The sequence below is a fragment of the Zeus faber genome (genome assembly GCF_960531495.2).
Source record: "Zeus faber genome assembly, chromosome: 17".
In the NCBI taxonomy this organism is placed as follows: Eukaryota; Metazoa; Chordata; class Actinopteri; order Zeiformes; family Zeidae; genus Zeus; species Zeus faber.
In genome coordinates this window covers 5,503,036-5,530,252 of record NC_137204.1, presented here as the reverse complement: position 1 = coordinate 5,530,252, position 27,217 = coordinate 5,503,036, and the positions used below count along the sequence as shown (strand labels likewise).

Genomic DNA, 27,217 nt, shown 5'->3' with positions numbered 1-27,217 from the left:
TGTTCATACTACACAACTTTCTGTCTTGTCTCTGTGATCGGGAATCTTGTGGTTTCATACTACATGACTGATTGGCGACAGGGGTCACACATTACAGGATCTTTCACAAGGAGGAATCCCTGATGAATCTGTCAGGTCTCCACACTTTTTGTCTCAAACACACGCGACAATTGGCACCGAAAATGATGCAATACCATGCACAGTACGGGATTATTTTTTATTATATTCTTGATCACTGTAAAAAAAAAAACGAATAAAAGCAGATTTGAGTTAGAAATATATTAAATACCTAGAGAAGAAAAGTAAAATCGGTATGTTGTGTGTTTCTGGCTGCTGTTCTGTGTACTGCCGTCTCTCCTCGACTCCTCCCCTCCCCCTCACTCTGTCTCCTCTCATCGGCTGTAGCTCGTTGCATCACTCCCAACTCAATCCCTAGGGTATTAAATGTGCTTGATATCTCTCCGGCGTTGGGGAGCACTCGGCGACTAGTCAGATCACGTCGTGAGCCGTCCATACAACAGGCTTGTCACTCACGGGGCACGCTATGATTTGCCTCCGATCTGGGGCGTTGCTCATTGATCTCCAAAAACCTGTCGGCGGGTGGAGAATCAGCCCAGAATCACGTAGTCTGAGCTCAGCATGACCCAGGTGACATGTACCTCCTGCGACATTCAAGCCAGTCCTAATACGCAAACTGAAGGAGTCAAAAACAGTCCAAAACATATTCCATGTTTGCGTCCTCACACATGGAGTTTGATTGCAGCTCCAGAGCAACGGGTCAGAATCGTGTCCGTTTTATATTAGTCCCGAAAGTTTAAAAAGTTGATGAAATGTCTCTGAAAGACATGCAGCGTTTAATTTGTTTAAATGGAACTGTGTTGTTGGGAACTTCCACACGGAATGATTTCCTTCCAAGGAGACATCGTGAGGCAGGACTCTGTGCACTTGAGGTAGTAGACAGCCACCTTCAGATTTTTATGATAAGGTAATAACACGGAACAAGTGTATCCTTGTATTCGTAATTCAGCGTGTCAACAGGACTCACTGTGTAATTATGTGAGTTGATGCTGAGTTTGTGGTTGGTTTGTGTCAACACCATCCGACACAATGGATAACTAGTTATTCGTATTTCTTGTGCCTTTTACATAATTTGACATTTATACAATTAAGACAAAGACAAAAGTATGCATAAATATTACATGTATGCAAAGGACACTCAGATGGTAAATTAGAGAACTGTACACATTTTAATCAGAATCAGCACTTTTCCTACTGAGAGGTTTTTGTACGAAAATCAGTGATTTGTATTCCGAGGAATTGTTCTGCCACTGTGAATGACAAACATAGTCACTCAAACTGAAAAGTGTGAAATGTTTATAATTTAACAATACTCCATCCTCCAATGCAAATCTATGATCCCTGCCATACAGTTATCATTCCTCTGGATGTGGTGGTGATACTGCAGAGTAAAGGTGCACTCCGTAGATGTCCAGCAGTGGGATCAGTGCTCCTTATGGGCTTAGTGGAGAGCTTTGCAGAGGTTTTCCAAAAAAGGACATTTAAGACGGCATATGCTCTTAATAGCTCGGGTCAGGTACCTCACTCTACTATGTGCAACGTACGCACCATCACCTTGTTGTTGTTGTTGTTTTGTCTTTGTTTTATTTGTTTTGGTCACTGTTCAGTAGGGCTGCACCATTCAACCTGTTAAAACCGCGACCTCAATCTACACCTGCATCTCATTTCCACAAGACAGTGTGCTGCAGTTGCATAAGGGAGATCAGCCCCTAATTCCTCTCTGTGACATCGACCAATGACAACGCTGCATTATACCACCTGACAAATGCCACAGTTTAAGTTCTGTTTTGTTGAGTTGAGTAAAGAACCTAGCTGCTTGGCATTCCTTTCTCTAACACATTGCTTTTATTTTGCAAGTAATGCCTTCCTTCCTTCCTTCCTTCGTTCCTTCCTGCCAGTTCGTTGTTATACCCAAATCTTCTGTGGTAATCCTGTATCCATTCCTTAATCGATTTCAAAGAGTATCCACCCAACTGGGCCCATGTGCCTTTTGACACGCTTCAAATATCCCATTTCTGTTCGTGCCCTCCATGAAGACAGAATGGCTTAATAGAGATTTAAAATTTAAAAAAAAGCCTCCTCCGTATCCTGTATGTGACTGATGTTCCATCGTTTCTCTCTGTAGAGTGTTGGTCTTTGAGGACAAGGCCAACGGAGCCAGCTGTAAGCCAGACGGCCCGCCTCCCAAGCGGGACATCGCCAGCCTGCCGTAGGCCCCCCCCCCACGACCAGAAGCAGCAGGGCACAGGGGCCGACTAAGTGGCCCCGCATCCCGGGGACACGTGTACATAGCCTTACCCTGAGTCCAGCGTCAAGACACCGCAAGAAGAGTCAGCATGAAACAAAACTAAACCTCGTGTGTGTGTGTGTGTGTGTGTGTGTGTGTGTGTGTGTGTGTGTGTGTGTGTGTGTGTGTGTGTGTGTGTGTGTGTGTGTGTGTGTGTGTGTGTGTGTGTGTGTGTGTGTGTGTGAGAGATAATAACCTTCTTACTGTATATCTGCTGTGAAAAGACAAAATGGAAGCACACTAGCTTTTTTTTATGAAGTGCATACGTGTATATATTTATATGAAAGAAGCTGCATATTTTTAACTAGTGTCAAAAAACTTGTAAACCCTTGTGATAACTGTTGAATTTAACTGCTTCCCCTCAAATACAAACAGTGATGTACTAACGTGGGACCAGTGACTGAGGATGTGGTAAGGTGATGTTTGACTGAATGGATAGCTCAGTATATACAGTATATAATAGTATATAAACGTAGCATCGATAGTGATCCGTGTTATCTGGTTGATGAATTAAATGTGACAATGTCATAGTTGTTTTAAACTGAAAACTGTCATCTTCTTTGGTGTAAAAAGGGGAAACCCTTCACAGTATGCCCCCCCCCCCAGTTTACTAAATATACGCTACTCACAAAAAGTTAGGGATATTCAGCTTGCGGGTCAAATTTCAGGATGAACCTAAAATGCACTATAACCTTTACAGGTGAACTTAATTTGACCTTCTCTAAACTTTTGAATGCACATGTCCAACTGTTCATTGTTTCAGTACTTTTTGCACAACTTGCTGTTCTCTAACAAGGAGCTGAACGGCAAAATTCACAACAGGTGTTTGATCCATGAATCGACCAATACATTTCCTGCTTCAATTAGAATTGGTATTTAAACAGTCCTCTTCATCATGCTGTTCACATTTTGACATCATGAGACCAAGACGACACCTAACAACTGATCAACAGTACCTCACCATAGCGAGGCATCAAACAGGATGTTCTCAGAGGGAAGTGGCAACTGAGCTTAGAGTGTCACAGAGTGTCATCAGCAGGTTGCAACAGAGATACAGAGAGACTGGAAGAGTCACAGAAAGACATAGAAGTGGACGTCCTTTGGCCACATCCCACACTGATGAGCGCTTCATTGTGAACAGTGCCCTGCGGAACCGGATGATGAATGCCACTCAACTCCAGGCACATTTAAGGGAGGTGAGAGGCACCCAAGTGTCACGTCAGACCATTCAAAACCGTTTACATCAGTGTGGTCTGTGTGCTAGACGACCTGCAAGAGTACCTGACCACACCACCAGGCACAGACTGGACGAGGGACCAGTGGCCTCAGTGCTGTTCTCTGATGAAAGTCGATTCACGTTGAGCAGAAATGGCCGCCAACGATGTTGGAGACGTCAAGGAGAGCGCTATGCATCAGCCACTGTTGTCACCAGACGAGCCTTTGGTGGTGGTGGTGTTACAGTTGGGCAGGTGTGACTAGTCAATACAGAACTGCCCTACACTTTGTGAATGGTACAGTGACAAGCCCACACTACCTGAATAACATCATTAATCCAGTCATTGTGCCCCTGCATGAACAACACAGGCCTAATTTCCTCTTCATGGACGACAATGCTCCAGCTCATCGAGGTGGCATCATTATTGAACGGCTGCTGGAGACTGGGGTACCTCAAATGTAGTGACCTGCACTTTCTCCAGACCTGGATCCCATAGAAAACCTATGGGATCAGCTTAGTCACCGTGTAGAGGCTTGTAACTCTGTACCTCAGAACCTCAATGACCTGAGGGACGCCCTTCAAGAAGAGTGGGGTGCCAGGCCTCAGCAGACAATAAGTCGACTTTTGAACAGCATGAGACATCGTTGTCAAGCTGTAATTGGTCCTCAAGGGCACATGACAAGTTATTGAGACATTGACATTTTTTGTTGTGGTAAACCCACCACTGTTGTTGGCTTTTGTTTCAATAAATTGTTTGAGATGAGGAAATCACCATTGCCTGCTTCTACTTAAATGCCCTACTATCATGATATAATATCACTGAAGTGTGAACTTTTTACATTTTCCATAAATTTCACCCTAAAGCCAAATATCCCTAACTTTTTGTGAGTAGTGTATTTTCATAATCATCTGTTTTAACACGAAGCACAAGGAACGATTAAAAAAAAAAAACATTGGGTGGATTTGGATACTACTGCTGGTTAAAGCCATGACATTGGTAGAATCGGAAAGCTGAACTGTCTCATTACAAGCAACATGCATAGGACTTAATAGAAATTATTCCAAGTGCCTCAACGTACAGAAACTGTCGAACTAAAATCACGTGTGAGAAACTGAGACAGTTGACAACTTTTAAGAGTGTAGTCATCGGCTGACTGCTTCACATGAAATCATTTTGTGTGTGTGTGTGTGTGTGTGCGTGCGTGCGCAATGGTTTTAATGTGTGTACTACCTAGGATTCCCTCACAGATTGAAAATGGACTAGTTTTTTTGTAATCCCTCCAGTTTAGTTTTTTCTGTCTCGCAGAAAAAATGGGAAACCCATCGACCCTTTGGCTCTGTAATGTCTGTTTGTGTGTTTTTTTTTAAATATACATTTGTTTCTTACTTGCTTTTTGCATTCTCATTCCCTGTTTTCTTTCCGCACACCGTCCATTCTGACACGTCGAGAAAAAATATTCCTGTGAATTGTGCTGCAGAGGTAGTAAACCTTTGTCCTTTTTCCCCTGTGTCTCACAAAAAGGAATATACGGTACGTGAATCTCAATCAACTTAATACATTTTTAAAACTTTATTTCCGGTAAAATAAAGGTTTTTAGTTTTGGTAGTGCTATTTAACCATCATTAAGATGTTTGAAAACACCAAAGGAATTAAAGTTCTTCTGCTACAGATCTGTCTTTTATGCTTTTTTTTGTGTCTGAATCACTTCTCATTAAAATAAACTAGATATGACAACAGAAAATACAAAACATCTCTATAAAGTATAGAATGCTCATTTTGAAAAAAGTCTAAAAGGCCTATGAAGCTTTATGTGTGAACTGTCTGACATTTTTAACAAATTATGTCAAAAACCTCAGCCTTTCAACTTAATAATAGACAAATGTGAATAAACAAAACATTACAATATAAAAAACGATAAATGCACATACTTTTACTTCCCTAAACTTTGTAATTTACCCATTGAGGATTGAAGTCATTAAAGGTTGTTACACGTTCCCGTTGGTATTCACATCGTCACATGAAACAGCATAAAGCTGCACAAAAATACATTTAGACGAAGGATAAAAGCTAACCTACATTCTGCATTATTGTATTCTCATCAGTTGTGGGGGGGCGGTATTTTCCATACTGAAAGTATATTTTTAGTGTATAAAGTCTCAAAAGTGTTACTGCCTAACTTCTTATTTACTTTTATGTGCTAAATTCATGAACTAATTTCTATACGCTGTAAGGGTAGTTAAAGTACACTTAAAAAAATTTATTGAAATGTTAACTTAACTTAGGCTTTTCTTTATATCTATACCATACTGGAGTTAAAAGTATTATTTTAGTCATCAAAAGCAACCAAAAATACATTACATGTTTTTATATTTAAGGACATCTTAAGTACAACCTTTAACACACTGTGCAAATGAAGTGGTTTTCAATTCAACGCAACTTAAATGTGAATACAGTACATACAGTAAAAGGTATACCTTCAGACCACTTAAGTATACTTTGTTTTTCCCCTTGGCTAAGTAAGACATCATAATAAACCTCCATAACGGTTACAAAACCATGAAACATTTCATAATTTTCAGACATAAGTTAACTTTAAATATCACACCAAGGGTTACGACAGTATAGTTGCGGCGTGGTGTAAATACCCATCAGTATGCTTTAGTGAGGCGGAAGCAAGTAGAGGGGCGTAATGAGTAGAATATGTAACTCCTGTATATTCTGCTTCAACCAGCATCATAACACATAGTGATCTGCCAGGGCTTTAATAAGCACCTTGTCATTAAAACAATCATCACTGGCCCATGAAACTAGATCCCTGCAGGCTGCGCAGAGCCAGAAGGGAAGGTGGAGATGTGGGTTCCTAACAAAGACATCCATCCATTCAACTATACAACATATTACACTTTCAGAATACTTCCCCACATACCTATATCCCCATTTAACCTGCATGTTTTTGGAGGAGGGAAACTGTTACATCCGTGTTCTTATTGTATCCAACTTCCTTTTTAAGTAATGCGAAGTAACTATGCAAGAAGGCTACATTGCACAATGAGTAACACAGAAATAGGAAATAACAATTCTAAGCACTTAGCACTGAATCTAAGCACTGTGTTTTGAACATAACCTAAAATATGAGCGTTAATATGAATGTGTATCACTGTGAGTCAGACACTGCCATCTACTGGTCACTAACAGTCACAGCTGATCGGTGTATAGCGTAATACAATTCTTGTATTACACTATACTCTGATCAGCCACAACATTAAAACCACCATTAATAACCACTATTATTGTGTAGCTCCCCCTCGTGCTGCCAAAACAGCTGTGACCCGTCGAGGCATGAACTCCACAAGACCTCTGAAGGTGTCCTGTGGTATTACAGCCTTATGGAAACCATGCTGTCTTATTATTTTTTAACTTTTTTTTTTTCCATATATATTTTGACCAGTGGTTTCTAAACCATATTCTTCTAACAGAGACCACATAAGAACCATTTGGACTAACTGGGCCAGCTAACGTCAAGCTGCCAGACTTGCAGAAACGTACATTTGGTTTTTAATGGAGGTCAGACAGTCTGGTGCACAGATTTATCATGGGAGGTGACACGTCCTTAAATGTTTTTAAATGTTTTTATTTTTTTTACACATGTCCACACTTTTGTTAAGAAAACAAAGAAGCTACAGTGGAAATATTGTGAGGGAAAGATGTCCATCCTCTCCTGTATCTCGTCAGGATTTTGATGATGTTAATGATAAATTTAGAGAAATTTTTGGTTTTTGGCTGAATCATGGAGGAAGGTTTTATTAGACATATGTCAAAGGTAGGGGGAATTCTAAGATTTATTTTGTAATAAAGACCATAATTTAACTCCAATAGATTTATTCAACTTTGAGGTTTCTTGTTGGGAAAGTAGCAGAGAAACCCGATCGTCACTGAAACAGGTTTAAACATGTGAGGAGGATTTCCCATGTAGGCCTGTGGCTGTGGCAACTGGGGGGGGGGGGGGGGGGGGAGTGGCATTGCCTTGTGATGTTTTTGTGATGTCACATATCTGCTCCTGTAAAATTAAGCGAAAACAAGCTGGCGCCAGTTTGAACCAAAAGATAAGACAGAAAGCGTCATAGCAACATGGTGAGATACATCGACATATAATCAAATAGATCTTCTCTATTCTCTAAAGGTGTATAGGAACTCACTCAAAACGGCAGGTTGTTGTTATCCGATTCCCATTTTTTGCCAACATTAAAAGATCTGTATCGCATCTTAGTTACAAAACTCTGTTTTGTAATGTTGCCAGGCTAAAGCAACGACCATCAAGGATGCTCTAGCCAGATGGGTACGTGGTTGGCAAAAACACCAGAAGAATAACGTCATCGTGAACCTCACATGCTACTTACACTGCAGGAGAAATGCAGCTCTCCAAACACTGATCACTGTTTTGTCCAGGAGGAGAAGATGGGAGAGAAAGCTGCTGAGGCAACGACGGTGATGCTGTTCAGTCAGATTCCTCCCATAGACAAGATGGACGCCACCTTGTCCAAACTCGTGAACTGCGAGTGAGTCCCGATCCCGCTGGTCATTCAATGCATTTTCTTTTTTTTTTACATACGTTTTCCTTTTTCCATAGGAAACTGTCCCTCTCCACAAACTGCATCGAGAAAATTGCAAATCTTAACGGCCTGAGTAAGTTTGGTTCAGCATCCCAGAAGCATTTCACTTATTTCAGACATGGGATTGATAAGGTGTGATCTCATCTTACAGTATAGAGATATCATTACGTCTCAGTTTTGTTTGAGAATATGTGCTGCAAGAGAAATCCCTTCATGTAAGAATCAGATTAAATTGGCAAGCGCTTAGTAACTGGTCACCTAAGAGTCGCAGATGACTTGTTTGCATCGAACCATTCCTTCAGATGAACCGGGGGTCGGTAGGGACTCATTCCAGCGAAAGAGTCGTTTGTTCGAGTCGTTCGGACGAAAACAGCAAAGTGCCTAAACAAGCGACTTGAATTTCAATCGAGTGAGTAGGAGCGTGAGAGAATCCGCGACTTCAACTGAAAATAGAATTACAAAGGACTGAACAAATGTGGGAAGAAAAGGACCAAGACATTTGGCATATTTAACACTTAATGTTGCTGATGTACACTTTGCATTCCACCAATAATCAATTATTGAATAATTCTGTAACAAAAATATTTTTCTGATTTACATTTTGCATTTCTCTGTCAAAACAAATCATGGTGAGAGAACAAAGCTAAAAGATTTTTTGTGCATTACCCCAACTGAATCAAACAAACCGAGACTTGGGAGGCAAATCTGAAAAAAGCAGACAACCCTTTCTTTCATCACTGATGCCCATGCCAGAAAAACTTGGGACTTGGTTGACATTTGCATATAAAAGGTTCATAATGAAATAAAGTCATCAGTTACAGTTGGACCTATTTTCAAACAAATTGAAGTATTCTCCTTTGCAGAGAACTTGAGGATATTATCCCTCGGGAGAAACAACATCAAGAATTTCAATGGATTAGTGAGTTCCACACTTTATAACAATACCATTACTTCTGGAATTTTTTTTTGTTGTTGTTGTGCTTACCTCCTTAAACGGTCATCTACACTCCTATACGCATTTTGAATTTCTTAGTGTGCAGTTTGTGTGTGTGCGTGTGTGTGTGTGTGTGTGTTTGCGTGTGCGTGTTGTGTATGTGTGTACGTGTGTGTGTGCATGCACGCGCAGGAGGCGGTGGGAGACTCAGTGGAACAGTTGTGGATCTCTTATAATCTCATTGAGAAGCTGAAGGGAATCCATGTGATGAAGAAGCTCCAAGTCCTCTACATGTCCAACAACCTGGTCAAAGAGTGGGGTGAGGCTCCACCCTGCCCTGCTTCATTCTTCAGAATATTATTTCACCAATATTATCATTATCATTTTATCATTGTCATTGTATGCTGTGTTTCCCTGTGGTTGTCACGGAAATTAGACTGAAAATGTCCTAATTGTCTTTTTGAGAGAGGTGTTCAATTTGGGGGAGGTTGTTGTTAGTGTTGGGCAAAATTCTCAATAACTGTAGTTTCAAAAGGAAAAATTAAAGGATTAAACACTTTACTATTGAAAAACTTACCACTATGCTGCAGATTCTTGCTGCGGTTAAAAACAATCCAATGGGGCAAATGTTTAAGCCTTAAAATACATTTTATATATATTTATTATTTTTGGGTATTCATTCAACATGCGTTGACTAAAAGTAGGCCTAATATCACATTTTATTTTGAACATGTTTTTGCAATTGCTGTAGTACATCCATAGAGCATTGGCTACACCAGTGTGGTGGACCAAGGGGGCGTGGCCAAGCTTCCGCTGCAGACAGGCGGTGCAGTGTCCCATCCCGGGGCCACTCATGCCCTGATCCAGGTCTGGGAGGAGATCCCTCAGGAGAACATCCGTTGTCTCATCAGGAGCATGCCCAGACGTTGTAGGGAGTGCATATAGGCACGTGGAGGCCACACACATTACTGAGCCTCATTTTGAATTGTCTTGAGGAATTTCCACAGAAGGTGGATCAGCCTGTGATCTGATTTTTCTACTTTTATTTTGAGTATGATTCTGGGAGGCCAGCAGCAACATTGCACTGCAACCGCAGGTCAGACAAGAGGAACCCAAAGCCAGGTTGCAAACCACAGCGCTGAGGGATCCACCGTTGCTGGAGAAAGGCAGGTGGAGGACACAGGAGGGCCCTTGGTGGACGCCAATGCCTCCGAGAGTGGCACTGATGAAGACACACAGAGAACACACAGCAACCCCAACATCCACGAGCAAAGCCAGAGAACAGAGAGGAAAGAACCTGGAAGGAGGCAGATGGTCAAATGGCCTAAAGCCAACGAAGTTGCGGTCTGGAGGGAGAGAGAGATCGAGCAGTTGGTGAAGAGGCGGCGTCAACTCCGAAAACAGTGGAGGAAGCCAAGCAGAGAGGAGAACGAGGGCCTGAAGCCACTGTGGGACGAGGTGAAAAAAGATTTTGCCGGCCTACGGAGGGCAGAGCGCATCCGTAAGCGCAGAAGGCGGAAGGAGAAAGAGAGGAGTAACTTCTTCAAAAATCCCTTCAAGCATGCCAGACAGCTGCTAGAGGACAAGAGAAGCGGAAAGCTGGAGATTACCAAGTCTGAGCTGGAGAATTACATCAAGGAGCAGTACAGTGACCCAGTGAAGTCAACTCCACTGGGATCCCCTGGTTATGTTCCTCGCCCAGCTCCCCCAGCATTCCTCTTTGATGCTGCCCTCCCCAAACTCAGCGAGGTAACAGAGGTGGTCCGGAAGGCAAGAGCAGCCTCAGCCCCAGGCCCTAATGGGATACCATACAAGCTGTACAAGTACTGCCCAGGGGTCCTGAGACACCTCTGGAATCTGCTGAGAGTGGCCTGGAAAAACCAAGTCATCCCTTCAGAATGGCAAAGAGCTGTCACAGTTTTCATCCAAAAGGAGCAGAACTCCAGTACGATCAACCAGTTTAGGAGTATCGCCCTCCTGAATGTTGAAGGGAAGATCTTCTTCTCCATCCTGGCCAAGAGGTTGACCAGCTACCTCACAGGAAACGGGTACATCGACACCAGCTGCCAGAAGGCAGGTGTGCCAGGCTTCCCAGGGTGTGTGGAACACTCTGCAGTCATATGGGAGCAGATCCAAAGGGCGAAAAGAGAGAGAGGTGACCTGCATGTTGTGTGGCTCGACCTTGCCAACGCATATGGGTCGGTCCCCCACCAACTCATCGAGTTCGCCTTGGATTTCTTCCATGTCCCAGTCTGTATGAGAGCCCTGGTGGCCAAGTACTTTGGAGATCTCCAGATGTGCTGCACCCATCAGACTTCACAACAGGCTGGCAACAGCTGGAAGTAGGCATTGCCATGGGATGCTCAATCTCGCCCATCCTGTTCGTCGCAGCCTTCGAGATCATCCTCATAGGGGCTAGGAAGATATACATGGCTACATGGACGATATAGTGGGACGGTAGCTCAGGAGGTAGAGCTGGTCGTCTAGTAATCTAAAGGTTGCTGGTTCGATCCCAGGCTCCTCCTGCTAGCATGCTGTAGTGTCCTTGAGCAAGACACTTAGACCCCTGATGGCTGCGTCTGTCGGTGTTTGAATAATTGTAAGTCGCTTTGGATAAAAGCGTCTGCTCAATGTAATGTAATGTAATATCACCACCATACTCCAGACAGCAGCATGCACAACAAGACTGCTGAAGAGGATAGACGAGCTTGTGAGCTGGGCGAGGATGAAGATCAAACCCCCCAAGTCACGCAGTCTGTCGATCAGGAAAGGAGTCAGAAGCGACACCATCATCTTTGTCGCGGGCGGTGAGAATATTCCATTGCTGGCAGATCAACCTGTCCGTAGCCTGGGTCGCACCTACACAGCAGAGCTCTCTGACAGGCTGATGGGGGAGACAGTGAGGAAGCAGCTCGCGAGCACCTGGCCAAGATCAATCAAAGCCAACTCCCCGGAAAGTACAAAGTATGGTGTTACCAGTTCATACTGTACCAAAGGGTGATGTGGCCACTGAAGATGAGCGAAATCCCCTCCTCAGTGGTAAGCAAGATGGACGGGCTGGCAAACTCGTACATCAGGAAGTGGCTGGGTTTACCAAAATGCCTCTCAGACGTAGGCCTCTTTGGTAGGAACACGCTACAACTACCACTGCAATCAGCGTGGGTTACAAGCAAGAGAAGGCTCGGCTGGTGCTGGAGCTGAGGGAATCCACTGACCAGCTGATGAGAGCAGCGGGCACCCAGATAAGAACGGGAAGAAAGTGGAAAGCCCAAGAAGAGGTCGACATGGCGATCGGCAGGCTGAAGCACCGCAAGGTGGTCGGCAGAGTCCAGGAGGGTCGAGCAGGCCTTGGGAGGGACAATACTCCCTTGTTCTGGTCAAAGGCTTCCAAAGAAGACCGAAGAGCCATGGTGGTGGCAGAAGTGGCAAGAACTGAGCAGGAACGCTTTAACATCAAAGCGGTGTCCCAGGGCCAGCAAGGACGTTGGACTTCATGGGAAGGTTTCATAGACAGGTCCATGTCATGGTCTGACCTATGGAAGATCCCCCAAGCTAGGCTCAGCTTCCTGATCAGAGCAACATATGACACCTTGCCTTGTCCCCGAAACATCCACCAATGGTTTGGTGCCGAAGAGACCTGTCCCCTTTGCAATACCATCAACGCAAGTCTCCAGCACATCCTGTCGGGCTGCACGACAGCGCTGTCCCAAGAACGCTACAGGTGGCGACACGACCAAGTTCTGAAGAAGCTGGCAGAGGTGTCAGAGTCATGCAGAAAGGAGGCAAACAGCAGACCTTCCGCTCCAGGACGACATCCCATCCTGTTTGCGAGGGCAGGAGAGAGTGTCAGACCCTCCCTCTCACCGGGAAGTGAGTGGACCATGAGGGTCGACCTGGGGAAGCAGCTCCAGTTCCCCAGGGAGATTGTGGAAACAGCCCTGCGGCCAGACCTCATCATGTGGTCAGAGGCTTGTAAGGCAGTCCTCCTGGTGGAACTCACTGTACCATGGGAGGGAGGGATGGAGGCTGCTTATGAGCGGAAGCGCGCCAAGTACTCTGATCTGGCGGCAGAGTGCAGGGAGGCGGGCTGGAAAGCTGTTATCTGCCCTGTGGAAGTGGGGTGTAGGGGCTTCGTAGGTTCCTCAACTGCTCGTCCAATCCACGACATGGGATGTACAGGAGCGGGGCATCGGAAAGCCATGAAAGAGCTGGCAGAGGAGGCGGAGAAAGGCAGCTTCTGGCTGTGGCTAAGGAGGAAGCAGAAGGGTTGGGGGACAAACACCTAGGGCATCAGCAGGGGGTGGCAGGGACAGATCCCTGCCATTGCACCGCCACCGCGAGACGTACTGGGGTTAAAGGTGCGAAACGTTGATGAGTGGTGGTCCCCAGCTGATGACCCGTTTAGGCCCACAGAGGTGTTCAGTGGGGTGTCACAGCACACCTGGTCAAAAGGCACTGGAGGAGGTGCGTCAGGCAGCAATACCCAGCAGGAATACCAACACCTGTATCTTGAAATGAATCCAGACCTCCATGGGTTAATGATTTTGATTTCCATTGATCATTCTTATGTTATTTTGTTCTCAACGCATTCCACTATGTAATGAATAAAGATTTTCAGCTGGAATATTTCATTCATGGAGATCTAGGATGTGTTGTTTAAGTGTTCCCTTTATTTTTTTGAGCAGTGTATATATGGGCCTGCGAGCCCGGAGTTTGTTGTTCAAAAGAACCTGAGCGAAAACGATTGTCTACAAGTGGCACCTGAGCAGGGACATGGAGCAGCGCGAGGCAGAATCCCGGACGTCCTCCCAGCTGGAACAGATGGTGGTGGCCCTTGCTACAAATGCAGGAGGAGCAAGCCCTGCAGTTCCAAGAGATGTCAAGTACCCGCAAACCAGGGGGCGCTCCGGGACAACCAGCGAGCAATACAGATCCTCCTTCCGGAGCGCACCAGAACTGGCGAGGAACGACTGCTGGGCCCCCCCGTCCCCCGCTACAGAAGATGAAAGGGGAGGATAATCCCGAGGCGTTCCTCGCCAGTTTTGAGCTGAGTGGCCCTGGGATGGGAGACTGCACCCACCGCCTGTCTGCAGTGGCGGCTTGGCCACGCCAATTTATTGTATACCCTTCAGTCATTGCAGTGGGCTCCTCCTCAGGTGAGTTTGGGAAGCTGGCCGACCTGCCTTGTCTGGTGGACCTGCTGTTCGTAGGAAACCCCCTGGAGGAGAAGTGCTCTGCAGAGGGAACCTGGCAGGACGAGGCCTCCAAGAGGCTGCCCAAACTGAAGAAAATCGATGGTGAGGGGCCAGAGATGTGGATTCTTATTTTAGGGAGTCATTTTCAGAACATACCATTTCCATTAACCTGAAAAAAACAATGCTATTCCTTAATTCCTTCCTTATTTCATAATTAGCTGGATAAGAATTTTCCAATTTCTGTCTGACTTGTCTCCAGGAATCACAGTCGTAAAAACAGAAGAGGACGAAGAAGATTAATTTTTATTTCTTTTTTTTTTTTTTTACAAATTTGCACATTTTAACGAAGGCCAATCTCTGTCGGACGGACAAGACGTCAATCGACAAATACAATGTAGCATGTACAAGGATGTGTCAAGAGAAGTAAAAAATAAAGTGTTCCAGCCATTGAATTAATTCCGTAGCTAGTGTGTTTGTTGTGTTAAAATGATACAAATTTTAGTGTTAGTTTTCCGAGTCTCCTTTAAACACAGCCCCGGCTCAAGCTGTCTATCTAGGTGTCGCACTCACTCAAGTGGCAGGATGTGAATGACTTCCAAGAGACGACGTTAGGATATAACTCGGATGATAATGTCACAAAGCGGCCTGCTCCTGAAACAAATCAAATTACGATAGTTGAGGGAGTCGCTGTCCTAAAAAATAATTCGCCTAGCCTTGCGTGATATTAGACACCTCTCGCGCGGGAATGACATAATGTTTCCAGAACAGTCAGTGGAAAAGAGTCCGTACGGAACTTTTTCATAAAGGAGGCCATGTGGTAATGTCTACCGACTGCCTTTTCTGATTTTTATTATCCAGCATTGGTACGGATTCCATATGGGAAAGTGGCTTTAGAGACGACAGTAATGAAACACCTTATTTGAAGCTTGTTATCAGATCCAGTCTCTTTTCCCACTGCACAAACAGACTTCATCTCTGCTTTTTTCAGACCAGCTAAATAAAGTAGTTCTGAAATATGCGACTCAATTAAAACATTAGTGTTGGTCCGTTATTCTCCTGCCGTGATTACAAAAAATTATGTCGGAAAGGAGTTATCCTTTTCTCTTTTCCTACTAAAACCGCACAGTTGTTCACTATATGAAATTACTTGCACCCTCTGCATTTCTAACTGCCCGAGGGTTCAAATGAAGAGGGATGATGAGGAAGATGGGAAACCATAAATTGACACAAACACCTTTATTACCTCTATATAGGCTGTAATTAAAGTTTATTTAATGCAAAAAGTAAACATATAAATGGGAATTCCACACCAAGCCTCAGCTGCTGCACAAAGGGGGAAGCTTCATGTGAGGTCATTGTGATGTCACAACTCTGCCTCTATAAAGCCAAGAAGAAGCTGCCGCCAGTTAATGCCGAAGGAGCACACACAATTGAACAAGGAATTGCCTAGTGATTAATATTATTGAAAAAAGGATGACCCAAGCTCATAGGCTATGATCCCGAGACTTATTTGGACATAATTAAATGTATGGATGATTTCCGATGCAACTTTCGATCAATAATCAGAAAAAAGATAAATTTTAACGCACAGAAAAGGTCCAGGCAGTCCTACAACCAGGCTGTTTAACCACTGCACAAAACTCTTCTTGTGTTGAATCTGTTGACGGCAGCTCAGAGGGACTTGGCTGGCTGCTCAGCAACACAAATACACCACAAATACACCACAAGTTGGAAGATACGAGTTTGAGGCTGCATGCAGCAAAATGAGTCAGCTTTGTGGAAAAGATGAGCCTAGTGTGATGAATGAGGCGATGCTGCATCAGGCAGTAGAGGAGCAAGGACCTCAGAAAGAGGCTGGACACATCGCCATGGAAGAGGGCATTGAATTCAACGATGTCTTCCACCTCTGTCTGGAATACAGAAATATCCTGAAAATTGAACATTTATGGCAGTTCACCTCCTTGACCAAGTTGCAGCTGAACAACAACCTGATAACAAAAATTGAAGGACTAGACTGCCTCACTAATCTCACATGGCTCGACCTCTCATTCAACAGCATCAAAAAGATTGAAGGCCTGGAGTCTCTGACGAAACTGGAGGATCTGAACCTGTTCAATAACAGCATCTTGGTCATAGAGAACATGGACACACTGGGGAACCTCTCCTTTCTTTCCATCGCAAATAACCTTTTGCACCAGCTACACAATGTGATTTATCTCAGAAGATTTAAGAAATTGCATACTGTCAATCTATCTGGAAACCCAATCTCTAAAGAGGGAAACTACAAACTTTTCATTATTGCCTACCTTCCAGACTTGGTATATCTTGACTACAAGTTGACTACAAATGAACAAACAAGGGAGCAGGCTTCGGCCAAATACCAGTATGCCATCGAAGAGACAAGACACAATGAGTTACAGGCACAAGACGCCATTGAAATTAAGCAGAGGCAGGAAGATGAACTGCAAATACATTTGGATGCTTTTGTAGAGTTCCTCAATAATGCCTACCTGTTTGACAGCATGTTCGCCGAAGATCCTGAGGCAGAGAAACTAGCCATTTTACCAGGGATGAGAGAACTAGTTGATCAATTTAAGCTTCAGCTGGTGGGGCTGTGCATACAAATCTTTGAACTTGGCTTAGCTGAGCAAAAGCTTAGACGGGCGGAGATCAAATGTTTCATCGATGGTCTGAAAGAGGGTGTAGCAGACAACCGGCGGAGAGCAGCACACACTGTGGCAGAGTTTGAGCAGCACAAGAAGAAGATGATACGGGAGTTGCAGCAGATTTCAGATACAGCTCCGCAGGACACCCAGTTTCAAGCCTACAGAGAGGACATCCAAAAGCTCTTCAATGACCTCATGATGCTCGAGCTTCAGCTGGTGGACCAGCTGGAGGACATCATTAAAGACTTTGAGAGGAACATCACAGACATGGTCGGCAGCTTCATTGAAAAAGCTCAAGGGATATTCTCTAACTGTCGGGATCTGGAGAATTACCATCATGAGAAGGTGAAAGACATTGCCATCCTTACCCTAGAGAGGGTAGCCAAGAATGAGATGGATGAAGACATGCCCGATGACCTGAGAATGCTGTTTGTGGACAATGACACGGCCATGGACGTAGTGGGCGCCTCTCATTGCGCCCACATTCTGAAGATTGACAACCGAGAGGACAAGATGGTGATGCGGGCCAATGCCTGGATGGGCTCCTTCATTAAAGGGCTCCAGGACGAGGAAGTGAAGCGCAATCGAAAGCGCATTTCGGAGATCCAGATCTACATTGACCATCTGAGGAATCAGCTGGATGAATTTCTGCAAGATGATCAGTAAAGCTTGAGAATAGTCATTCATGCACCCAAAGAAAATATTTTGCACCTTTTTGTATTCTTTGATCTGTAATGGTTGTATTACATCCATGTCTAGATAGTAAATTGCAATTCAAGAATATTAAAAAGAGAAAGAAAATGAATACATTTATGAAATTACACATAAGTCAACCAAGGCAAAGACACAATTTCACACCTTAACCTTTTCTGGTGTTGACACGTCTGGGGTTATGGGCATATATTCATATTATTCATTTTGCTGAAGCTTCCACATGACAAGATCATTGTCACCTCATTACCAAGTTAGTTCATATTTGTTTCTTCATCTTATTCTCATAAAGCTATGGAAATGGTAGGCATAGGAGAGCAAAAGCAGTGCCATTCTGGCACATGTTGAGCAATCATATTGACTTTAGTCAAGTTATAAACCAGGGTAGAATGATGTGGTGAAAAAGATTTGCAAGGCAAGTGGGCATGCATAACAGAAAACTATGTCAAATGAGTGGACTAGATATGCACAATCAGGAAATAACAAAACAAAAAAAGAACAAGGGTGCTGAAAATATTTGTACGATTTGCTTTGCGTTATATTTCTTCCTCTCAAATGATCTACCTTGACTTCTCGGAGGGTTTCTTGTTCAAGGATGTATTGTTAAAGAACCCACACAGAGAGCAGATCTAATAAAATTGCAAGTTTATTGGCAGCAACAGACATACCATACTGCAAAACTGAACTCCCACTCACTCCCTCACTCCATGGGAAGGGGGGAGTCATTAATTACACTAACATTTGGAATAACGGTACAACTACATTTACTCATAACCACTTAATTATGATTACAATACCCTGAAGGAATAAGGAAATAACACTACAAGTGTGTCCATAAACCCATTAACTGAAATCCTGGGAGGGAATGCAGGGAGGCTTCTTGACCACCCACCCCAGCACCCTACAATATTATTCTGTAGCTGAGGTATTAGTATAGTAGTAAGTAAGTAGTATTTTCAACCAAACTCAGGAACAGAACAAAAGACAAAACAATAGCCTGCTCTAACTCAAGTTCTATGATCATAGCTTCTGGCTTCATCCTTACTGGATTCCCCAGTGTGCATGTGTGCCCTGCTGAAAAATTAGAATGTACCTATCAGCCTATCAGTTGTGATCTGCTGCTAAAGAAGGGCCATGCCCCCGCCGTTCTGCTCCCCAGGGATCTTCAGCGATCTTAGGAAGACAGTAGGGCAGGAAAAGCTAGAGGGCTTTGCCTATGATCATAGAAATTAGAGCAAGCTAACTATCATTCTATTTCACATAGGCTCTGCCCTCCAGCTTCGTCCTTGTTGGCATAAGGCAAAGCCAGTTGAGTCTACGCCCTGCTGTCAAGAGGCCCGGCAATAGCTCTGCCGGTACAATCGGCCAACTAGGTAATGGCATTAAATTCATACACGGTGTTCCACTTGTTAAAAAATAGCATTGCGATTCAACTCAACAGGGAAGGTCTGCGATGTACTGTATCTGGACCGGCAGTTAAACCAATCTTGTGCTGGGACTGTCTATTGTCATTTGAATATTTGGATAAGCAGTTCACAGCGACTTATCCGGGCTACACGAGGGACGCTGTGCAGAGCACAGAGGGGGACAGAGATCCTCCAGACACATCCAGTAGATAAAATCTGACAAAGACGCATGGTGACGCCCGTGACACTGCCATGTCTTGCCATGCTGTCTTCCGCTGACACACCTCCAAACAGGGCAGTGAATGCCGCTGGTGGCAACACTTGACCCATTTCCATGTAGGCTTGTTTCTCACAGCCCCACTGTGAAAAACAAACAGCTGAGTTGTGCTCCTCATTGTCGCTGTGCATCAGACATACGTTTGTATCCATAGCACGAATAGGGCATAAGCAATGGAGACGTTTGTCTTCCTCGTTCCTGTGCAGTGGCAGGTGGAAAGAGTCAAGCGTGATGTCCCTTGTTCTATAAAAGCCGGGTTAAGTTTAAGCGTAGCTTTACTCAGATTGCCATTCATTAAAAAACAGCTGGGGTGCACAGACAAGGCAGCCGGCTCCCCCATGCATTGAGAAGATGTCCGGGCAAGCAGAAATGCTGTTCTGACTGACAGCTGTTTCAGGGGGATAGTGAAAATTGGTTCAAAGCCCTCACCTGTGAGACAGTGCAGTGCCAATGCCAGGTACCATTACGGGGCGAAGGACCATGACGGGGGGTTGGATATGTCTTGCTCCCTGTAGGAAACATTTAATCAAAGGGTGGCTAAATGCAGGTTTCTCACTAAAACCCTTGTGACAGGAAGAAATAGCCAGTTGTGGCAGTTTCACCTGCCACACGCCACCCGAGTAGCGTTTTCAGGAACCTGCGGCACAGAGACACAGACGACAGGGTTTCAGACACACAGTATATTGTAGAGAATGGGCTCGTTGGAATGAGCCCAGGAGCAGATGGACACGTGTCATGACAAGGGCTCCTCTCCTGAGTGTGTGTGGGGATGGGGGTTTTACCTGTTGCTCGTTAGACCAACCAATGAGCAACAGGTATGCAGCCACTCTGATCCTGGGCCCCCAATTACCTAGACCCAGGTCAGATATGGCTGCTCAAACCACAAAATCCCCGCACTACATACCCCAACACGAAACTGGGGGGGGTGGGGGAGTAGAGTGGCATGAACCCTCTATCCCCTCTGCCCACAGACTGTATGCAGGATGGTTCGAGTGACCTGTTTCGCCAAGGTGAGCGCCAGTGTAGCAGAAAGTTACTGTGCTCAAAGATGATTGCGCAACTGATTGTAATTGTTAGCTAGGGATCTGAGTGTAACCTGTTTTTGCCCAATACTACTCCTTAGAGATATTTCAGCTTGGCAAACAGCACTATTTATTAGACAAATTGTTGGAACACTGCTTAAGTAAAAAAACAAATGACTAGACATTATGTAAAGGCCATGAATCCTTTTTTTTCAGTCAACCTCAGGTATTTTTTTATAAAGGATCTTGAATTTAAGGAGCTCTTCGCCAGGGCGATTCTTTTCCACCACATATTTGGCATCACGAACAGGATTGGAAAATAGTAAAAAAGGAGGACATTTCTGTGCCTCCGGGCAAGGTTGTCGGCGGGGCGGCCATCCTTCCCGCAAATCAAAAAGTGGCCACTTTAAACAAGGTAAACCTTCTTGCTGTGAGGCAGCAGTGCAATGCACTGCTGTGGGAAAAGGGTCTGCTGTCTTTCCCCCCCGTGATACTGGTAAGACCAGAATAAATTGGACTCTCCAAACAAAGAACTGATGCAGTGGAGAAGATAAATAAAATATTTTAAAAAGAGAAAACAACAAAGGAGAAAAAACTATTTGAAGCTAAACGCCTATGTACAAAGGGGAGAGACTCTAAAAATGTTTTTACAGGTCTCAACGGATAGCAAACAGTGTCAGGTCTGACGGCCTGTAATTTACTGCCAATACGTCTGAGGAACAAACAAACAAAGTCAGTAAAGTTCGTATAGAACTTAGGTAGATTTATTACAGGTACAGCAAAGGTGCACTCTGGTCTCAATATCATGTATGAGCCACGAAAGGCGACTCTGTCTTATCTTTATCGGGCACATGGGTGGAAAATGGCTGAAAGGACGGCACAGAATGAGTGGAAAAGTACTGCATATCGAAACTGAAAGTTCCGGAGTTACAGACTTTGAGAGAGAGAGAGAGAGAGAGAGAGAGAGAGAGAGAGAGAGAGAGAGAGAGAGAGAGAGAGAGAGAACTACAGTATCCCACTTTTATTTCGTGCTCGTCAGAACGATATAAAACCATGCATTTAAAATTGTAATACATCATACATCAATACATTCAACCCATACACTTTTTCTAATGTATGTTCCATGCGATTGTGGCGCCTCCCCTTGCGGCTGCCTGCGTGAGCACCTTGTGTGGATTACGCACATTTTGGTATTTTTTAGTATTTTTGGAGCTTATAGAGCTTATTGTGCGTAATCACCGGGTGTCATGACATTTCACTGCATATATGTATGACTGTATGTATATGTATGTGACAAATAATCTCTTGAACTTGGACTTGAACTTGTTGTGACAAACATACAACCGAACACACTTTTAAATTTATAGCACATTTTATTATTAGACACAGTATAATTAAGATTAGCAGTACAACAAACATTGGGTGATTTTCTACCCTACCCTACCAACAGTCCTGTGTGGCATCATCCACATATCCATACTGTTCTTCTAATATTTCATCAGACACCCGGTTCTGCATATAAATTACTCATGTTTGCCTCAACTACCACGAGGAGCATTTCACAAGATATAGATACATCAATTGAATTGAAAACCCCTTCACATACAGTGGGGCAAAAAAGTATTTAGTCAGCCACCAATTGTGCAAGTTCTCCCACTTAAAAAGGTGAGAGAGGCCTGTAATTTTCATCATAGGTACACTTCGACTATGAGAGACAGAATGGGGGGAAAGAATCCAGGAAATCACATTGTAGGATTTTTAATGAATTAATTGGTAAATTCCTCTGTAAAATAAGTATTTGGTCACCTACAAACAAGCAAGAATTCTGACTTTCACAGACCTGTAACTTTTTCTTTAAGAGGCTCCTCTGTCCTCCGCTCGTTACCTGTATTAATGGCACCTGTTTGAACTCGTTATCAGTATAAAAGACACCTGTCCACAACCTCAAACAGTCACACTCCAAACTCCACTATGGCCAAGACCAAAGAGCTGTCAAAGGACACCAGAAACAAAATTGTAGACCTGCACCAGGCTGGGAAGACTGAATCTGCAATAGGTAAGCAGCTTGTTGTGAAGAAATCAACTGTGGGAGCAATTATTAGAAAATGAAAGACATACAAGACCACTGATAATCTCCCTCGATCTGGGGCTCCACGCAAGATCTCACCCCGTGGGGTCAAAATGATCACAAGAACGGTGAGCAAACATCCCAGAACCACACGGGGGGACCCAGTGAATGACCTGCAGAGAGCTGGGACCAAAGTAACAAAGGCTACCATCAGTAACACACTACGCCGCCGAGGACTCATATCCTGCAGTGCCAGACGTGTCCCCCTGCTTAAGCCAGTACATGTCCAGGCCCGTCTGAAGTTTGCTAGAGAGCATTTGGATGATCCAGAAGAGGATTGGGAGAATGTCATATGGTCAGATGAAACCAAAATAGAACTTTTTGGTAAAAACTCAACTTGTCGTGTTTGGAGGAGAAAGAAAGCTGAGTTGCATCCAAAGAACACCATACCTACTGTGAAGCATGGGGGTGGAAACATGCTTTGGGGCTGTTTTTCTGCAAAGGGACCAGGACGACTGAGCCGTGTAAAGGAAAGAATGAATGGAGCCATGTATCGTGAGATTTTGAGTGAAAACCTCCTTCCATCAGCAAGGGCATCGAAGATGAAACGTGGCTGGGTCTTCCAGCATGACAATGATCCCAAACACACCGCCCGGGCAACGAAGGAGTGGCTTGGTAAGAAGCATTTCAAGGTCCTGGAGTGGCCTAGCCAGTCTCCAGATCTCAACCCCATTGAAAATCTTTGGAGGGAGTTGAAAGTCCGTGTTGCCCAGCGACAGCCCCAAAACATCACTGCTCTAGAGGAGATCTGCATGGAGGAATGGGCCAAAATACCAGCAACAGTGTGTGAAAACCTTGTGAAGACTTACAGAAAACGTTTGACCTCTGTCATTGCAAACAAAGGGTAGATAACAAAGTATTGAGATGAACTTTTGTTATTGACCACCATACCATTATTTTCCACCATAATTTGCAAATAAATTCTTTAAAAATCAGACAATGTGATTTTCTGGATTTTTTTTTCTCATTTTGTCTCTCATAGTTGAGGTGAACCTATGATGAAAATAACAGGCCTCTCTCATCTTTTTAAGTGGGAGAACTTGCACAATTGGTGGCTGACTAAATACTTTTTTTCCCCACTGTATATGGGGCGGGTAGATCAGGAGGTAGAGCTGGTCGTCTAGTAATCAAAAGGCTGCTGGTTCTATCCCAGGCTCCTTCTGTTAGCATGCTGTAGTGTCCTTGAGCAAGACACTTAACCCCTAATTGCTCCTGATGGCTGCGTCCATCAGTGTTTGAATAATTGTAGGTCGCTTTGGATAAAAGCGTCTGCTAAAAGTAATGTAATATATCGTCATAATCTCTCCTTTAGGGAAATACGATATCAGCAAATAAACATTGGTGGCGCTTCTGACTAGGATGATTTACCTGACAACCAAAACAAGCTTGTATATCTTTTTTGTTAACTACAGCATTAATATAACCCCTGATAGTAGCCCTTATAATCTCCAGAGTTCTTCAGATAAATTACCCATCAGAAGGGATCCCTCCGGCTCAGCGTTATAGCTGTCGATGTAGTCCTTCTCTTGCGCAGATACGGCTTGAACAGTTCAGTGTTCTTCTTGAGCTGCAGTCGCCCCTCCTCACCACTCAGGAAGGTGGGATTCGTGCATCCTAGAGTTTTACCAGTCTTCGAGCCATTAGTTGTCCAACGACAACTCCTATTGATGGGACACCTCCTCTAAATGACACCAATGGTCAAAGCTGCTCCCCAGATGTCGCAGAATTCCCAAAAATCAACCTCAGCGACCTGGACCTGGATTCCTGAAGCAACCCCTACTGAGACTTCTGGCCTATCATGGAAAAAGTTCAATACCCGAGAAAAACCATCAATAATACCCATTTATAATAAATGCCAGAAAGAAGGAGAAACAGAAATATATTTGAAGTGGCTAGCAGGTTTTTGTATCAGACTAGGAACGAACAAATATGTCAATAGAACGAGCACATCTCTCAGTCACAATCCTGCCAAAAGAACATTCAAGAAGAGAAAGACGTAGTACAGTCTTCAACAACGAATGGACGGGAATGGGACCTACATGGCTCCTGAAAATCAGACATGGACAGCTAAAATACCAGCCATCTCTTTCACCAAGGACACAATCAGTGAAACGTTAAAAATCACTCTGAAAAATGGGAGACGTCATTGTGGAATAACTTGGCATTCTACAACATCAAAAAATGACTGGGGACGCTCTCAGTACAGTCTCATCCTAACAAAACAAGGAGACAACTGGATAGCCAAAGTGATGATCCAACACCAATGGTCCGAAGAAAGAGATCTGAAGATAGGTTGGGAGATAGCGAAGGAAATATCGGGAATGTCTGGATCCTACCAACAAGAGTCCGCCTACGGTGAATGAACACCATCCATCCATTTTCCTCCACTTATCCGGGGCCGGGTCGCGGTGGCAGCAGGCTGGGCAAGGAGCTCCAGGCCCCCTTCTTCCCGGCAACGTTTTCCAGTTCCTCCTGGGGGACCCCAAGGTGTTCCCAGGCCAGCTGGGATATGTAATCCCTCCAGTGCGTTCTGTCTGGGTCTACGCCGTGGTCTCCTACCAGTTGGATGTGCCGGGAAAACCTCCAAGGGAAGGCGCCCAGGAGGCATCCTGATCAGATGCACCAACCACCTCAACACCTGGCTCCTTTCTACGTGAAGGAGCAGCAGCTCTACTCCGAGCTCCCTCCAGATGTCCGAGCTCCTCACCCTATCTCTAAGGCTGAGCCCAGCCATCCTAGGAAACTCATTTTGGCCGCTTGTATTTGCAATCTCGTTTTTTCGTTCACTACCCAAAGCTCATGACCATAGGTGAGGGTTGGGACGTAGATGGACTGGTAAATTGAGAGCTTTGCCTTCCGGCTCAGCTCCCTCTTCACCACAACGGTCCGGTAAAACGCCCGCATTACTGCTAACGCCACACCAATCCGCCTGTCTCACGCTCCATTTTCCCTCACTTGTGAACAAGATCCCGAGATACTTAAACTCCTTCACTTGGGGCAGCAACATGCTCCCGACCCGGAGGGAGCAATCCACCATTTCCCGGCAGAGTCACATGGCCTCAGACTTGGAGGTGCTGACTCTCATCCCGACCGCTTCACACTCTGAAAACCGCCCCAGTGCGTGCTGGAGGTCACGGTCTGATGAAGCCAACAAAACCACATCATCTGCAAAAACCAGAGATGCAATTCTGAGGTTCCCAAACCAGACACTCTTCACCTTGGCTGCGCCTTGAGATCCTGTCCATGAATATCACAAACAGAATTGGGGACAAGGGGCAACAAACACAGCTCTCACTTTGGTTGTACAAGGCCCGGATGGATCGTACCAACGGCCCCGGTACCCCATACTCCCTCAGTAGCCCCCACAGGATCCCCCGAGGGACACGGTTGAAAGCCTTCTCCAGGTCCACAGAACACATGTAGACTGGATGGGCAAACTCGCACGACCCCCCCAGCAACCCTGTAAGGGTAAAGAGCTGGTCCACTGTTTCACATCCAGAACGGAATCCGCATTGCCCCTCCAGAATCTGAGGTTCGACAATCGGCCAGAGCCTTCTTTCCAGCACCCTGGAGTAAACTTTCCCAGGGAGGCTGAACAGTGTGATACCACTATAATCGGAGAACACCCTCCGGTCCCCCTTTTTAAAAATGAGAACCACCACCCCGGTCTGCCACTCCACAGGTACTGTACCCGACATCCACGCAACACTGAAGAGGCGTGTCAGCCAAGACAGCCCAACAATGTCCAGAGCCTTCAGCATCTCAGGGCAAATCTCATCCATCCCCGGCGCCTTTCCACAGAGGAGCTTTTTGACTACCTCAGAGACCTCTGCCAGGCATATGGACGGGACTTCCCCCGAGTCTTCAGACTGAGGACGTATTGGTTGGGTTCAGGAGTTCCTTAAAGTGCTCTTTCCACCGCCCGACAATATTCCCAGTCTGGGTCAGCAGTTCTCCTCCCCGACTGAACACAGCCTGAGCCAAGCCCTGCTTTCCCTTTCTGAGTCGCCAAACAGTTTGCCAGAACTTCCTTGAGGCCAACCAAAAGTCCTTCTCCATAGTCTCCCCGAACTCCTCCCACACCCTAGAACAGTGTGGGAGGAGTTCGGGAAGGTAAGATACGGTAAAGGGTGGACCTCGGTGCACCCAAGGTCCACCCTTTACTGCTCAGTGACCGCCGAAGCCGCAGCCCTTCTAGCCAGCTGGTACCTGTCTGCTGCCTTGGGAGACCCCTGGGCCAGCCAAGCCCGAAAGGGGGGCGGTAGCTCAGGAGGTAGAGCTGGTGGTCTAGTGATCTAAAGGTTCCTGGTTCGATCCCAGGCTCCTCCTGCTAGCATGCTGTAGTGTCCTTGAGCAAGACACTTAACCCCTAATTGCTCCTGATGGCTGCGTCCGTCGGTGTTTGAACAATTGTAAGTCGCTTTGGATAAAAGCGTCTGCTAAATGACTAAATGTAAAAATGTAAATGTGAAAGGCCTCCTTTTTCAGCTTGACAGCTTCCTTCACCGCTTGTGACCACCAACGGGTTTTTGGGTTACCGCCATGACAGGCACCAACTACCTTCCGACCACAGCTCCTAGCAGCCGCCTCTGCAATGGAGGTTTTGAACATGACCCACTTGGATTCCATGTCCCCAACCTCCCCTTGGATGCGCGAAAAATTCTTCTGGAGGTGGGAGTTGAAGAC

At 45.0% G+C, this 27,217-nt stretch overlaps 3 protein-coding genes across 3 annotated transcripts in view; all 3 read left to right on the top strand.

The window, feature by feature from the left end:
• Positions 1-5,229, top strand: part of aif1l (allograft inflammatory factor 1-like) — a 31,667-nt gene extending 26,438 nt beyond the window's left edge. The window contains exon 6 of the mRNA XM_080017370.1: positions 2,204-5,229. Within this exon, the coding sequence (XP_079873496.1) occupies positions 2,204-2,291 (88 nt within the window). The 3' untranslated portion in view covers positions 2,292-5,229. The remainder of the gene's footprint in view (positions 1-2,203) is intronic.
• Positions 5,230-7,393: 2,164 nt separating this feature from the next.
• On the top strand, positions 7,394-14,621 carry LOC307243493 (dynein axonemal light chain 1-like; the record flags this gene model as incomplete). The annotated part of the gene is made up of 8 exons (XM_080018323.1): positions 7,394-7,402; positions 7,880-7,918; positions 8,029-8,138; positions 8,210-8,265; positions 9,056-9,111; positions 9,319-9,445; positions 14,283-14,423; positions 14,581-14,621. 8 exons carry the CDS (start codon positions 7,394-7,396, stop codon positions 14,619-14,621), a joined length of 579 nt encoding a protein of 192 aa, XP_079874449.1.
• Positions 14,622-16,084: 1,463 nt separating this feature from the next.
• Positions 16,085-17,653, top strand: LOC307243492 (dynein regulatory complex subunit 3-like; the record flags this gene model as incomplete). Its single annotated transcript, XM_080018322.1, has 1 exon — positions 16,085-17,653. One exon carries the CDS (start codon positions 16,085-16,087, stop codon positions 17,651-17,653), a length of 1,569 nt encoding a protein of 522 aa, XP_079874448.1.
• Positions 17,654-27,217: the final 9,564 nt, after the last annotated feature.